The sequence below is a fragment of the Lepus europaeus genome, chromosome 6, assembly GCF_033115175.1.
Source record: "Lepus europaeus isolate LE1 chromosome 6, mLepTim1.pri, whole genome shotgun sequence".
Classification (NCBI taxonomy): domain Eukaryota; kingdom Metazoa; phylum Chordata; class Mammalia; order Lagomorpha; family Leporidae; genus Lepus; species Lepus europaeus.
Window position 1 is genome coordinate 106,313,537 of NC_084832.1, and position 15,898 is coordinate 106,329,434.

Consider the following 15,898-nt stretch of genomic DNA (forward strand, 5'->3'; position numbering starts at 1 on the left):
ATAGGCCTCCCGAGGTCCTGTGTAGGACACAACTTCAGAATTGTACCACTGACTCAGTTTCTTCACCAGATTACATTACATTACACATATATACTCTTCCATTAAAAGAAGGTCATGACTCAAACAGCAATGCAATTACCGATATCAAACTAAAATACATAAAGAAAACAACCCGTTGATTAACCAAAATAGCAAAAAAAATGAAGATGCAAGTTTGAGAACTCGCTAGCTCTTCTCTATCTTTAAAGCATGATTTCTCGCTTCCCAGGTCTAGGGACCAAAACCAAAGGGCTATTTTCCTTTAATGTGTTGCAAAACCTGCCAGGCCTACCCCTCTGCTTTGCACAAGAATAAAAAAAGCCATGTCCTACCCTCTCCCACTTCCTCTCCTTGTTCAGAAGGATTATCACCAGTTTTGGATGCATCTGGTAGCCATCTTCACTGAAGGACAGATTTCTCCCCTCAAAAGTGACATTGATCAGATACCTGTGAAGATAAAATAAATGGAAGGTTAAAAGAATGAAGAAAGTATACGAACATGATAGGTAGAAATAAAGCTGGGTGGAGACAAACCAATAGCTAGATATACAGATATCATTATAAACCTTGGTATTCCTGTAGTTCCATTTGATTAGGCAATGCAGTCAATCAAGTTTTCATATAAAAAGTAATATGAAAGATAACAATTTTAAATAAGTAATTTGAGTTGCATCTATAGCTATGGCTTTGAGCAAATTACTTAGCCTTTTGAGCCTTTGGTTCTTTGTTTTGTTTTATCTGCAAAAAGTGGATAATTAAAGGAATCCACCTTGTGAGGGTGGGAAAGTTTAAATGAAATAACTTAGATTAGGTACTTTACAAGGGGCATTGTGTATAGTAAACCTTCATTAAATGTTAATGATTATTATTATTCAGGAAAGGAGCTAAAGTGCGGAAGTGGTAGAGACAAGAAAGTGGGTATGTGCACCAAGATAATTTCCTGCTAAGAGAGGTGTCATGTGGGAGCATAGGGTCTCACTACATCCTAGAGATACTAAAAAAATTTATCATTAGTTAATGTCTTCCTCAGCCCAACTTCTAAGAGTTGTTAGATGAATCCAGTAGGCCGTTATCTAGTATCATGGGATACATCTGGAAACCAGGGATATTGCCCTGTGTAAGTGAACAGAAAATCTTAAGGGTAGGAAAATGAGGGATAGGGACTTCAGAGAGTTCCTTGGGAACATCTGCATAAATTAGTGGAAACTCTGGAGGTTACTAGAGCCAGACCAATGAAATGATCTTCCTCCTCGACAGCTGCACCAAGGCCTACCCCACGCCCCTGCTGTCTGCTGTGATCTGATGAGCAGTTTCTGCATTGTGTATCACACAGCGCTCATGACAACTGGATTAGTACAACTGTGCTAATGGCAAATAATGTCCCTTTACCATAAGGGGCGAGAAATCTATAATGATCAGCTCTCTGCTCACAGAAAATGTGCTACTTCGGAGCCTGCAGCCCAGGCTGCAGAGAAAACAGAAGCATCTTATAACTGTGATGAGACAGACAGAGGAGGCAGCTGAAACGTCCTTCTTTTAAGTCCTCTGATTCAATGAAACTAGGAGACCTTCTTTGATTCTTCCAGGTAACATTAGGTTAAACAACAAAGTTGCTAGTATGCACATCCTCCTGGCAATCATAAACATGTTTAGACAGCATAAACCAAACCCTCATGGGCCACTTACGACTTCTAGAACTGCCTTGGATTTTTAGCCCTGTCATTCCTTGATCTTATCCAGCTTCATAAATGCAACCAAGAATACAGAAGACCTCAAAAGAGATGGATTCTAAGAATCTTTTTTTTTTTTTTTTTTGACAGGCAGAGTGGATAGTGAGAGAGAGAGAGAGAGAGAGAAAGGTCTTCCTTTTTTGCCGTTGGTTCACCCTCCAATGGCCGCTGTGGCCGGCGCATCTTGCTGACCCGAAGCCAGGAGCCAGGTGCTTCTCCTGGTCTCCCATGCGGGTGCAGGGCCATAGCACTTGGGCCATCCTCCACTGCCTTCCCGGGCCATAGCAGAGAGCTGGCCTGGAAGAGGGGCAACCGGGATAGAATCCGGCGCCCCAACCGGGACTAGAACCTGGTGTGCCGGCGCTGCAAGGCGGAGGATTAGCCTGTTAAGCCACGGCGCCGGCCAAGATTCTAAGAATCTTAAAACTGAAAGAGACCTTAAGAAATCAGTACCCACCACTTCTTACACTTTATGCCTGCCATCAATGTTCTTGAGTACTTCCATCAGTTGGGAACTTGCTACCACTCCTCCTTTCTCAAAATAGCCATCTCACAATTGAATAGGTCTTTCATGAAGCTGAAATCTACTCCTCTGCAACCATCTGACAGCTCTTTTCTCTTCGGATGTTCTATCCCATCTTCTACACAGAAGTTTTTCAGGATATCATTTATCCCTTGTAAAATCAGTTTTAATTTTTAAGGAAGACTTAACCTCATTCAGTTCTATAATTTCAACACAGTGGGTTTGCAAACAGTGCAGAGAGGTTAAATTATTCGCCAAATGTTACAGATAACTGGAAGCAGAAGTAATAATTTTCAGCAATACCTTCAGATTCAAGTCCTTTCTACCATCCCACCTTAATTCTTATATGCAACATCAAGTTCAACATTCCCATCTATATCACATAGTCAACGTGCACCATGGCTTCATGTTCCCTCCTCTACAATCTTGTCTCCTCTCTCTGGATGTCTCCAATCAGTAAAGTGTAGCACACATAATCCAACTCAATGCCCCATCCAGCATCATCCCTATTCCTTATCTCTTAGCTCGGAGCTACTTGTCGAAGCCCAACACTAGTTTGAAGATAATATGCAGGTCTCCTGTAGCTGGCAACACCACCAGTCCCCCAACCAAAAGCCTGAGAGAATTCATTTTAGGTGCTATAATTAAAAACAAGACAGAATATTTTAAACTAACAAAATTGATTTAAGCAACCAACAGCATTCACTTAGAAAAAATGTTCTAAACTATAACTATATTGCATAAATTTGAATAATTTCTGGAAATCTTCAGAGAAGGATTATGAGTAACACAAAATAATTTGGCCCCATCTCTTTTTTGAAGGGAGGAAAAAAGGAAGGAAGGGAGGGGACGAGGTTGGAGAGCAAAGGAGGAAAGAAGAAAGGGAAGGAAATAAATTACCTGGCTTAAGCACTCGTCTTTTCATTAGACATGACTCTGAATAATTCTGACTTTATCTAAAACACCATTAAGAATACTGAAAAGAAAGTTTCCATTTTCAGAAGGCAATTATAAAAGAGAAGTCCGAGAAATAATTCAATTAACAAGCAGCATGAATGGAACAAGTATATAACCTCTCAAGATGACTTCTTTGAAAGGGACAGCATTGAACTGGATATATAAATTGAGAAATTTGAACTTTCAGGAAATACACCACACTCAGGGGCAATGTAACTGGCCTGTAGCTAATTTGCTCTGGTTATTCTTGCTCTAGAGTCTTCTGATTTTCCTGGGGTGCTGTTTTCTTTCTGGTTTTCATTCTCTTCCAGCTCTGCAAGTTCATTTTATCTACCTGATCACCTCTCAAGTATTTTATGTGTATCAAAATATTAACAAAACTGTATGGCCACATACAAAATAGTATTCTCCAAAGTGTCATCCAATCATTCATGAGCTTAATCACTAATCATTCACTTTCTCTCTTTCTGAGGAATTCCTATGATGGGATACCATTTAGCTGGCACCTACACACTACCCTTCAGCAAGGATACCCTTTGAGAGGCAGAACCAGTCCATTCACTGGTGATGGGAAATGCAGAAAATTAATTGAGAGTGTGGCCACTTTTAGACATGTGACCCTGGAACCCGAATCTCCATTTTTATCTTTAAAATGGAGACATCATTTTGCCTCTATCTTATAAGACATGATTGTTGTGATGAACAAATGAAACAGTAGATAGAAAAAATATATATAATGCAAACTTCAGGTTGATAATAGGGAACATTCAGAAAAAAAAGAATAAATTAGCATGATTTGATTACCCTAAAAGCTTAGTTTTGAACCTTAATGATAAAAGTGTGGTACCCAAATTTCAATAAGACCCAATTATTAGTGGAGTGTCCCTGCGAATGGAGATTGGATTCCACATATGCAGGATTAAATTGGTCAAATGCTCACATAAATCAATTTAACTTTTCATAAGATCTGAAGGGATTTCAGTTAGTTACTCTGATTATATGTCATCAATTTTGAATATTAATTAAAACCTCTAAACTTCTATGTGTCAATCCTGGGTAGAGGATTCAACTTTAGTTGAATTAAGAGATGCTATAGTTATTCTATTTTTCTCTAGCCATTGCATCCTCAGGGACAAATTCAGCAATCCCAGGTTCACATATCAGCCAAGTTCAGAAGTTCTGTTCATAAGATTTTAATTTCCTGGAAGTTCTATCAAAGTTTGGGATATCAAAATTTGCTTGATCTGTCTCTAGGATGTAGTTTGACCCCTAAGAAACCCAAAGGCTTGTCTCATAAAATTCTAATACAACACAGAATCTCACTGCTAGAACTACAAAGACATTTCAAAATCACCCACTGAGAACACTCATTTTACAGAGGAGAAAACAGTTCTCAAGATGCAAAATGACTGTTCCTGTTTAGGACTGGAGGTGAAACCTTTGGATTCTCAGGTCCATGTCTTTATGATGTCACCAGCTGAAGTCAGGTTCAAATGTATATTTTATTACTTTCATGTCATATATCATGCCCTGAACCATACACACAGACCCCTAATATGGACTGAATAAAACATTGTATCATGTTTCCTGCTTGCCTCCTTTTTGAGAAGGAGTCTCAGAATCCTGATGGGCTCAGAGCCAACATATTTGCTTTAGATGGCCAAAGTCACACTCAAGTGAGTTTAATGGGATCAAGCTGAGGATCATAAGTCCTTTTGCCTCTTTGACATTGGTGATGCTGCTTAAAGCTCATCTGCTCCACTGCACAGATAGCTTAGGCAATGACTTAGGCACATGCCCTGTGTGGGAGGCACCTGGAGTTCTCCCAGAATTTGTCCAGGCAACCAAGAACCTTGGCACCACAATCCTTACTTTGTTCTCCATATTTTTACAAAGCACCAGATTTTTAACACGTTTATATGGTTAAGAGAGTGAAATGGCATCCCATCTCACCCAATCCTTCCACTTTCGGATAAATCCACAAGGGTTCGTGGTTTTACCAACACCAGATGACAGAGCTGGGAACAAGTTTCAGATGTCCTCATCCCCAGTCCTGTGCCTTTTCCCTCACCATCATGCCTCAAGAAGATGGCAATTTCCTCTAGTTTTCATGTCCATTATCCAGATATTAAAAGTTAAATAACAAAGGAACACAGTCGTGGGCAAGGGGCTTGAATTCTTTACCCTCTGTTTACAATTTTCTGGCTCTGAAAAATCTATAACTCTGCAACATTGTGTTGTTGGGATATCACTTACCTTCCACAGCCTCAAGCTCCCCTATCTGTAGAATAGACTGATTGGTGCCATCTTATTTGACTGATGGGAGAATCACAAGGTAGCCCCTTTGACAGATTCTCTACCTCTACATTTATTCTTTTCAATAAATATTTTATCATACAGATTTTAGGTATACAATATGATGTTATAGGTATACATATAGATAGCAAAAGAAATTTTCCTAGTAAAGCAGATTTTCATACCTGTCATCTCTCATTTTATCTGGTTAATACTATGGCTATTATGTTTTAACTCTATCGTCTGAATGGCTAAGTCACAAATCTTTTAGATGACCAATGTATCCTTTAATAATATACCTTTTCTCTGAAAAGAACAGGAACAATTTCTTATAGGACTAAAATAGAATATTGAACTTGAAAACTTTTAAAATTTACCTAATTAGAGACCCATATTGGTGGAAATAATCAAGAATATCCAAAAATAAAATGTTCAGTCTCATGGTTCAGATAGATTAAATTGAAAATTCTTTTCCCTAGCTTATCAAAATAAATACAAAACTATGAGCCCAGTGTAGTCTGCTCACCATGGTAGGCCATGGCCAGTAAGCAGTTGCTGCCTCTGGGATCAGACCCGGGAGCTTGTTCTCATTAGTAAGACGTCTTACTCTCATATGATTGAGAAAGTCCAGACAATGCCCCAGAACACTGATAGAAAGGAAATAGAGAGAACTGGGGTCAGTGTCAAGGCAAAGTTGGATGTGCCACTGCCTTTGACACCAGCATCCTAAGTGACTGCCAGTTCAAATTTAGGCTGCTCTAATCCAGCTTCCTGCTAATTAGCCTGGGACAGCAGTTGAAAATGAGTACCTGCCTCCTATGTGGGGGATCCAGATGAGGTTCCAAGCTCCTGGCTTCTACCTGGACCAGCGCCAGTTATTGTGTCCACTTGGGGAGTATATCAGCAGATATACTTTCTCTCTATCACATACACACACACTCACACTCACATATACACACCACCACTCCAACTCCCACTCCCATCATCTGCAGCAGACTGTGTAGTGTGCTGTTTAAGAACAAGGACATGGCACTGTGATGACCTCAGCTTAAACCCTGGATACACCAGTTTCTTTGTTGTGTGAAAACCCTGTCAAGCTATGTGAATTTAATCTTGTCAATAATGATCTCTTCATAAGAGAAAGGGTTTTCAACAAGTTAGAAAGGTTTTCTTTGAGGGGGTTAGTGTTTAGCCTAGCAGTTAAGACACCTGCATCACTATCAGAGCACCCAGGCTTGAGTCCCAGCTCCACTTCTAGTTCCAGCTTCCTGTCAATGCACACCCTGTGAGGTTGCAGGCGATGGCTCCAGTAGACTGGTCTCTGCACCCCTGTGGGAGACCTGGACTGATTTCCTGGTTCCAGGCTTCAACCTGCCCCAGCTCTGGCTGTTAGGGGTATTTTGGTAGAGAACCAGCAGATGGGCGTTCTCTCTGTATGTCTATCGCTCTAGTAATTTTTAAAAATAAAAGTTTCCTTTAAGATATAATATATATTTGAAAATACTAAACCATGTTATTGCACAAAATAGCTAGAAATAGTTACTTTCTGAAGCTGTCCTTTTATTTAGGCAAAATGATAACAAGGACCTCAGGGAAACTAATTTAATGAATAGACTAATATTAATTCATAATTACTTGAAACAGGTTAAAAATAGCCAGTCTTTCAGTGAATTAAACATTTTCTGTAAAATGTGTTTATATGATTAATTTATTTTCAAAATCATTCTTTGCAAACCATAAAAAGTTCAAGCTTGGGCTAGCCCATATCCTAATTATTTAAGTTCTAAATTAGTGATGTTAACCTAATGAGATATTAAACTTTCTTGAGGGCTAAACATTTTTCTGGTGATTAAGATACCACTTGGGATGCCTGTGTTTCATATCAGAGTGCTGGGTTTCAGTTGCAGCTCCATTCCTGACTTCAGCTTCCTGCTAATGTGAACCCTGAGAGGAAGCAGTGATAGTTCGTTATGTGGGTCCTCCCACCTACATGGAAGACCTGCATTGAATCCTGAGCTCCTGGCTTTGGCAGCCCTGGCTGTTACAAGCATTTGAGAAGTATACTAGATGACAGCTCTCTCCGTGTGTGTGTGTGTGTGTGTATGTATGTGTATGCTTCAAATAAATAAATAATGAAAATAGACATCTTAAAAACTGAGTAATATAAATTTACTTTTTAAAGATTTATTTATTTATTTGAGAGGCATAGTTACAGACTGGTTGAGGGGAGATTGGAGAAAGGATGAAGAGAGAGGGGAGAGTGGAGAAAGGGAGTGAGAGAGAGAGAGAGAGAGAGAAACTCTTCTATGCACTGATTCATTTAGTTCATTCCCCAAATGGTCACAATAGCTGGGGTTGGGCCAAGCTGAAGCCAGGATCCAGGAGCTTCTTCTGGGTCTCCTTCACAGGTGCAGGGACTCAAGTGCTTAGTCTAGCTTCTGATGCTTTCCCAGAAACATCACCAGGGAGCTAGATCAGAAGTAGAACAGCCAGGACTCGAACTGGTGCCCACATGGGATGGCAGCACTGCAGAAAGAGGCTAAGCTACTACGTCACAGTGCCAGCCCCCTATAAATTTAATATACTTCCTACTCCCTAGTGGTGATGAAGGGCAGGCTTTGGCCCCTTGGTAGTGTGGGCTGCACTGTATTCATCGGCAAAGTGAATGGCAATGTGTCAATTCCCCACTTATTACAAAGAAAAAATCTTCAGTCCCTGAGGCCTGACAATGAAAACTCTCTGAGAGCTATTACTCGGATTCTGTTTCATAACTCAATGCCATGAATTCATTTCATCTGAAATGAAAGAAAATAGAGGAGGATTATTGGGAGTCACCCAACAATCTCTGCTTGGATGTAAGAAAGCAAAGAATAGTCACTTTCTTCTGGAAAGATGTTATTTCTGACCAATCATCAAATCAATAAGAATTCCGGCTGGATCTGCTACCAGCTTTGATGGCCTCTTCTTTAGCTACCTGTATCAATTCACCAAGTTGGGTGAACATGGCAGGCCACAGCCAGGCAGCAATTCTCTGGATTTAGGTGTGGGTCTATCTAGGATTAAACTCAGGAGGGGCCTTGGGCAGGCATTTGACACCTGAGTCACTGCTTGGGATGCCCACATCCCATCTCCGAGTGACTGGGTTCAAGTCCAGTCACCATTCCCAATTCCAAGTTCCTGCAATTGCACACCCTGGGAGGCAGTAGTGATGGCTCAAGCAGTTGGGTCCCTACCACCCAAGTGGGAGAGAGACCTAGATGGAGTTCCCAGCCAACAGTTTCACCCCAGCTCAGCCCTGGACATTGAGGGCATTTGCACAGTGAATCAGCTGATGGGAGATCTCTCTTTTATTATTTTACTTTTTGAGTCTCTCTTTGCCTTTCAAATAAATTAAATAAGTAAATAAAAATTTAAATAAAAAAATCATATTGATCTTGTTCTCGTTAGTATGATATCCTACATTTAAAGAAATTTTAAAGCCTGAGCAATGATTCCAAATGCTTAGTGGTGAGATGTAAGAAACAAAAGGGAGAAACAGAGAAATTTAAGAGAATACAGCATTATAAAGGGGTTATAAAAAGGTCATGGAAAATTTGCATCATTGTGTAATTCAATTTTTCCTAAACTTGCTTGAAGCTCCCTCATACAAAATGTACACCTCTACCTCCTTTCCACCAGAGTCGGCAAACTTGGAAGGCTTCCATAGCCTTGGCAACTCATGACGACAGCCTAGGGTGGTTACTGGCACCATAAACTAGAGTGTCAATTTGTTGGGTCAACAACAGGAGCCACTGTGCACTTGCTCCTCATGTGGGATCTCTGTCCTTAATGTGCTGTACATTTTGATTTAATGCTATAACTAGTACTCAAACAGTATGTTTCACTTTGTGTGTCTATGTGGGTGCAAACTGTTGAAACCTTTATACTAAATTGATCTTCTGTATATAAAGAGAATTGAAAATGAATCTTGATGCAAATGGAAGGGGAGAGGGAGCGGGAGAGGGGAGGGTTGCGGGTGGGAGGGAAGTTATGGGAGGGGGAAGCCATTGTAATCCATAAGCTGTACACTGGAAATTTATATTCATTAAATAAAAGTTAAAAACAAAAAAAAGCAAGGACAGAATGGTCACCTGAGCTCTGTGCAATCCTGGACCCACCAGTTCTGCAGCTGTGTGACCTTGCAAGTTATTTAACCCCTCCTAGCCCCAAGTTCTTTACCACTAAAATGTAAATAAAAACCCTACCTATCATGGGATTACAGGGAGGATTAAGTGTTGCCATATTCATAAAGGACTTGGAAGTGCACCTGCTACAGAATGGGCATTGTGAGTTAGCTGCAGTTACTGTGATTATTATGGCTTCTTTTTATAATGACTGGATATCAGAGAATGTCATCATGTGTAGAGACTTTCACATCATGTCTTGGAAGATGCTGCCATCTCCTGCCTATTGAATTCTGAGGCTGAGTCTCCCAATTCATTGATCTCTGCTTTTCTCTAAAACCATTGGCCTGGCAAATTCCTCACTTTCCTATATTATCCCAAAATATTAAGGGTTGGGAAAATTTGCTTTTTCCTACTATGACTAGTTACCCCTGTGAGGTGTTTAGTGGTGAGGAATCCATCTTGCTACCTCAAGAAGTTCACTTTGCAAAGAAGGTGAGAGATGAACTCAAATCTCCCTAATTTCAGCCTAGAAAAAAAATCACTTCTCAAAGCGACCCACACCCTGACATCTCAGAGCCCTAGTTTGAACACGGTGAATTTTCTTTAAACTCCCCCTAGGAAAAATACATTCCTGCTTGTGTGAGAATGTACTTCATTTCCCTAGGGAATTAGTGGTTCTGCCTTTTGATGCCAATTAAGCAAGTGTGCAGAATGCTGTGTCTCACTTAGTTCTGTGCAGAGAACTCAGCCATGGAGAAGCAATTCCCCTTTTCCTTGTGCTCACAGCCTCTCATCACCTTGGCTAGAAATGTGCCCTGCGAAGATGCCCTGGGATATCCAGACCAGAACTTCCCAGTGGGAAGGAATCAAGTAGCTCTTCTGGATGGTGTTATTGTCATAGGATATTTTTTCCCTTTTATCTCTTTATTGCCATGATATACACAAACTAAATCACTTTCTTTTAAGAAATATTAAAGCAGGCGTAGGTGTTGGGCATAGCAGTTAAGACCATTGCTTGGGAAGCTCACATCCCATATCCAGTCCTCAGTCCACTCCCTATTCCAGCTTACAGTGAACAGAAGATCTCTCAATCTCTCTCTCCCTCCCTCCCCCTATCCCCCATCTCTGACTTTCAAATAAATAATAATATTTTTTTAAACATTGAGGGGCCAGTGTTGTGGTACAGTGGGTAAAGCCAATGTCCGCAATGCCAGCATCCAACCAGAGTGTCAGTTCAAGTCTGGGCCGCTCCTCTGCCACTCCAGCTCCTTGTTATAAGTCCCAGATGCTCCATTTCCGATCCAGCCTCGTGCTAATATATTTGGAAAAGCAGTGGATAATGGTCCAAGTACTTGGATCCCTGCCACCCATGTGGGAGATGCAGATAGAGTTTCAGGCTTCTGGCTTCAGCTTAGCTCAGTCCTAGATGTTGTGGATATTTGGGGAATGAACCAGCAAATAGGAGACCTCTCTCTCTTTGTCTCTCCCTCTCTCTGTAACCCTGTCTTTCAAATAAATAATTTTTTTAAAAAAACTGAATAATTTTTCCTCTTCAACAAATAAAGTGTTCAATATGTTGGTATGTGTCCTAGTGAATGAAAACTAAGCAATGAGACCTTTCCAGAGAAAATGGCAAGACAGGCCAAAGGCAAGCCAGTTACTGCACACATTGTTATTGCTTCCTTCTGCCTGCTGATCATGTAAGGTGAATGCCTGCCTTTCTAACACCCATTTTATCTCATGAAAACTATTCATAGGTTATGCTCAACTAGCCAAATAATGACTGACCAAGGTTCTCTAAGAGATTAAATTTTGAGCAGATGCCTCTTCCTCCCTGTGAAAGTTCAGACATATTCAAAGAAACCCTAGCTATATTTACCTAAGAAGCTCTTGATCCAGGATCCATGGTGATATGGGTATCATATCACACACAGAATAAGAAAGATTCTATATTCCTTTAGACTTCCCTTCATTTGTTTTCCCTCTTACGGAGCCTCTCCCTACTTTCTCTTCAATTTTAGGTGGTCAACAAAAATCAACATATTGGAAATACCTCTATATACAGTCCTTACCCCACAGTGAATACCCAGTGCTTAGTTTCACAAGTCTCTCTAGCAACTCTGTTGAAAGCAAAGCAAAAGAGATGGATGAATAGGTGATGAATCTGTAACAGCTTCAGTTACAGGGACAGGGAGTCGAGGTTATAAGGAACTGCCACCCTGGCTCCTGCCATCGGATCAGCGCAGTGCGCTGGCAGCAGCATGCCTGCCGCGGCGGCGATTGGAGGGTGAACCAACGGCAAAAGGAAGACCTTTCTCTCTATCTCTCTCTCTCACTGTCCACTCTGCCTGTCAAAAAAATAAAAAAAAAAAGAAAAGAAAAGCTATGCTGAATCCAGTCATTGCAGGAGGTATTAACCCATGGGAGGAAGAGGCAGCTGAAAGTATGAAAAATCAGCGACTCCTTTCTGAATTATAACCTGCAGAGAGGAACTGCCACCTTGAGAAAGGGGGTTACAATTCAGGCTTTCAGTAATGGTTGGCAGAGTTCTGGAAGTGGAAATTTCTAGAAGCAATTTACTTGAATGGGGAGGGGAAGAGGGTTAAAAAAGAAGCCAGGATATTCCAAGGGGTCTGGTAAAGTTTCCAACAGTTACTCAAGATGCCCATGTGAAGCTAATGGTTTTAGGGGAAGTGGTTGCCCCATACTTGTTTCATCCTGTGAATGCAAGATAGAGGGATAGACACTGTTGAATCATTCAAGAATACATTTCTGACTCGAGAAAACTCATTCATGAGCCACAGTCACCACATGGGTAAAACCTTTTCCAATATAATAGAAAATAATACCATATCTTGAGTCTAGAGTCTAAGCAAAGACTTGGTTACAAAAGATATGCAACAAGTAATATAGGAGGGGGTTGGAAAAAGTAAACTGTCATAGAGGCTAGTTAGCAACAGGGATTTTATTAACGTGGTTCTTGTAGTACAGTCTAAGAGCTTTCTAGGCTATTCAATATAGGTCAGTAAGAGGACCACCCCTAAAAGTAGGCTTGGTTTTTAGAGTTTAGGAAATTTACAATGGTTGGTAGTTAAAGGGTTATCATGACAGAAAACAATGTATTCACATGGAAGAGAATATACCAAGATGGAAACCACAATATAAAAGCATTGGTCAAATGTTATCAGCCAAACCCACATCTTGTTTGTCTTGTTTCCATAAATGTTCTTCTAAGTCACAGTACACTATAGCACTGTTTCTAGACCAAGTTAGAATAGGGAGATCAGGGGAAATTCAAACCTTTTAATTTATTTATTTGAGTAGTTAGTTAGCTAAAGACACCCACTGATATTTTCTAATATTCTAGAATGAACTTGATCTTTGAGTGAGAGTTTCAACCAAGGTAAGAGTAAGAGTCATGTAAACCAAACCCCATTTCCTCTTTCCTTATCCTCAAGAAAATAGCATCATTGACCCCCAACTGCATCTTCACAGAGAAGCTGAAAGAAACATGCAATCATCTCTCTGTGCTGTACTGTGTGGGGGCTAGAACTCTGCTGTTCCTTCTTTGTCAGGGGATCCTAGCTCCTTCTCTTTCTGTAGGTTGATGTTTCCATGGAAACATGCTCTTTAATGCTTCTGAAATTACTAGTGTATTTATACCATTAACTCTTTGTTGACCAGGGCAGGTCACAAAAGGATCTTACAACCCCTCTGAAAATGAGATCCATGTTCTACCCTGTCTTATTACAAACTTGAAAACAGTAATTGATACCTCATGCCACTGTTTCCTTATCAGACCGCATTCCTAAACCTTTGCGACCTTGGCTTTTTGCCTCTATCATTCTACTGAAGCAGTTCTAACAAGCAATCAATATTCAAAGCAAGGTCAACAAAAAATCAAATCAGTAGGTTCTACTCTATCATTCTCCTTGACATTATAGAGTTCCCAACAGTGGACTATCCCAATTTTTCAGTAATTCTCTTTGCCTTTGCTTATTTATTATTTAAAATAGGATCATCTATGTCTCCAGCCAGCCTTTTCTCCTTTTCTGTCCATTTTAATTCTATGCTTCCTAAATGAGGCCAACCCAAGACTCAATCATGAGTCTGTGGTCTCTCCCTTCAAAATTTATTTGCAGGGCACAGTGGGTTAAGTCATCACCTGGGATGGCGCATCCCACATGAGCACCAGTTCGAGTTCTGGCTGCTCCACTTCTGATCCAGCTCCCTGATTATGTGCCTGCAAAAGTAGTGGAAGACAGTCCAACTACTTGGGATCTGCCATCCACATGAGAGATCTAGACAGAGTTCTGGGCTCCTAACTTCAGCCAGGACCAGCCCTGGCTATTGTGACCATTTTGGCAATCAGCCAGTGGAAAAAATTCTCTCTCTCTCCCTCCCTCCTTCCCTCCCTTTCAAATAAATCACTCTTAAAAAAGAAAGATTCAGTTACAGACAAGGTGTTGACAATCACCTCCATGCCAAGGCCTCTGGAATTTCCATCATAGTGGCCAGCCCAGTACTTCTCATTGGATTGCTCCTCCTAAATGTTCTGATACCTGGTCAAATTGAATGCAATCAAGTCCCAGCCAGTCACTAGGACCACTCGTTTAACAACTTTAAAATTCCAGTATAGTGGTGACTTCTCTTTTCCTGCTATAATTCCATCTTTTGCCACACAAATGAAAGCAAGAATAAGCTGACTGCCCTTAAGAGCTGCATTTCCAGAACTAATCAAATAAGGGAAAAAAGTCAACTGTAGTTCAGTGTTAGATACAAAATATGTTTTTCCCCTTGTCAACATACGATTTCAGACTTCTGTCTCCTAAGGTGAATAAGTCTGCTAGTTTTCTACCATAAGTAAAATTGCTTGGAAGTTATATTTCTGCTCAGACTACTTCAAAAAAAAAAAAAATCCAACAATGCATTTACTGAGTACATATCAAGCTCTGTTCTGCATGCTTTGTATTATTTTAAATTATCACAGCCATGCTATAGAATACTAGGCAGTATAATAAAGAAGGCTCAGATTGTTGGTATGGGATATGAACACATCTAGTTCTGAGTGATTTTAAGCCCCTGTTCCTTCTATACTGTCACAAAAAAAAAAATGTAAGAAAACAGTGAAGTCATAAACTTCTAATGTAGTAAAACTAAAATGCAAACCCAGATTTGAATGTGCCCACAGACTGGACTCTTAATCATTATATTGTCAACCAGCAATCTTTCTGTTGCTTTTTTATTTCATATTTATTTTAATCTAATGCTTTAAAATTGCATATATTTATGTAATACTGTATGATTCTCTAGAACCTGTGGTTTTTTTTTTATAAAAAAACATTATTTATTTATTTGAGAGAGAGAAAAAAAGAGAAGGGAGAGTTCCTATCCTATGGGTCATCCCCCAAATGCCTGCCATAGCCACAGTTGGGACAGAAACTCAATTCAGGTTTTCCATATCCATATCAGTTGAAGGGATCCTACTCCTTGGGCCATCACTGGGTCTGCACTGGCAGGAAGCTGGAGTCAGGAGCTGGAGCTAGGAATTGAACCTAGGCAACCTAGGTTCAACATGGGCTATTTAACTGGTGGCTTTAACTGCCAGGCCAAATACCACCTCCAAAATCTGAGTTCTTAGAAATAGTAGCAGTCATTAGTTTTTTTTATTAACAACTTCATAAAAATTATACATATTAGTGGGAAACTGTGTACTGTTTTGATACATGCATACATTGTATAATGGTCAGATCAAGGTAAATATGTATATATGTATATACACATTCAAACATTTATTTCATATGGTGAAACCATTTAAAATATTTTCTTCATGTCTTTTTAAAATATAAAATATATAGTATATTATCTATTGTTACCCTAATGTACAATAGAATACCCAGAATTTCTTTCCCCCATTTAACTATAACTTACTAGTGTACTTCAAAAAGTTTGCAGTAAAATGGAATGAAGAGACAAGTTTATTTTGGTGAAAAACACTTTGGAACCCATGAATAGTCTTTGTAATACACATTTTCCATTATCTATTTGAAGATCCTCTGTTTATCAGCCTTTCTCCATCTCTTTCTCCCTTCCCCCGACTCTCTCCAGCCTCTGGTAATCACCATTCTACTCTCAATCCCCCACTGATTGCTTTTTATTATCCCTCATGCAGTAGCATAAAGGAGATC

At 40.0% G+C, this 15,898-nt stretch overlaps 1 protein-coding gene across 1 annotated transcript in view; it reads right to left on the reverse strand.

The window, feature by feature from the left end:
• GRIN2B (glutamate ionotropic receptor NMDA type subunit 2B) overlaps positions 1 to 15,898 on the reverse strand; it is a 663,213-nt gene that overhangs the window by 131,321 nt on the left and 515,994 nt on the right. Inside the window, exon 4 of the mRNA XM_062195504.1 lies at positions 372 to 486. Coding sequence (XP_062051488.1) covers positions 372 to 486 — 115 coding nt within the window. The remainder of the gene's footprint in view (positions 1 to 371; positions 487 to 15,898) is intronic.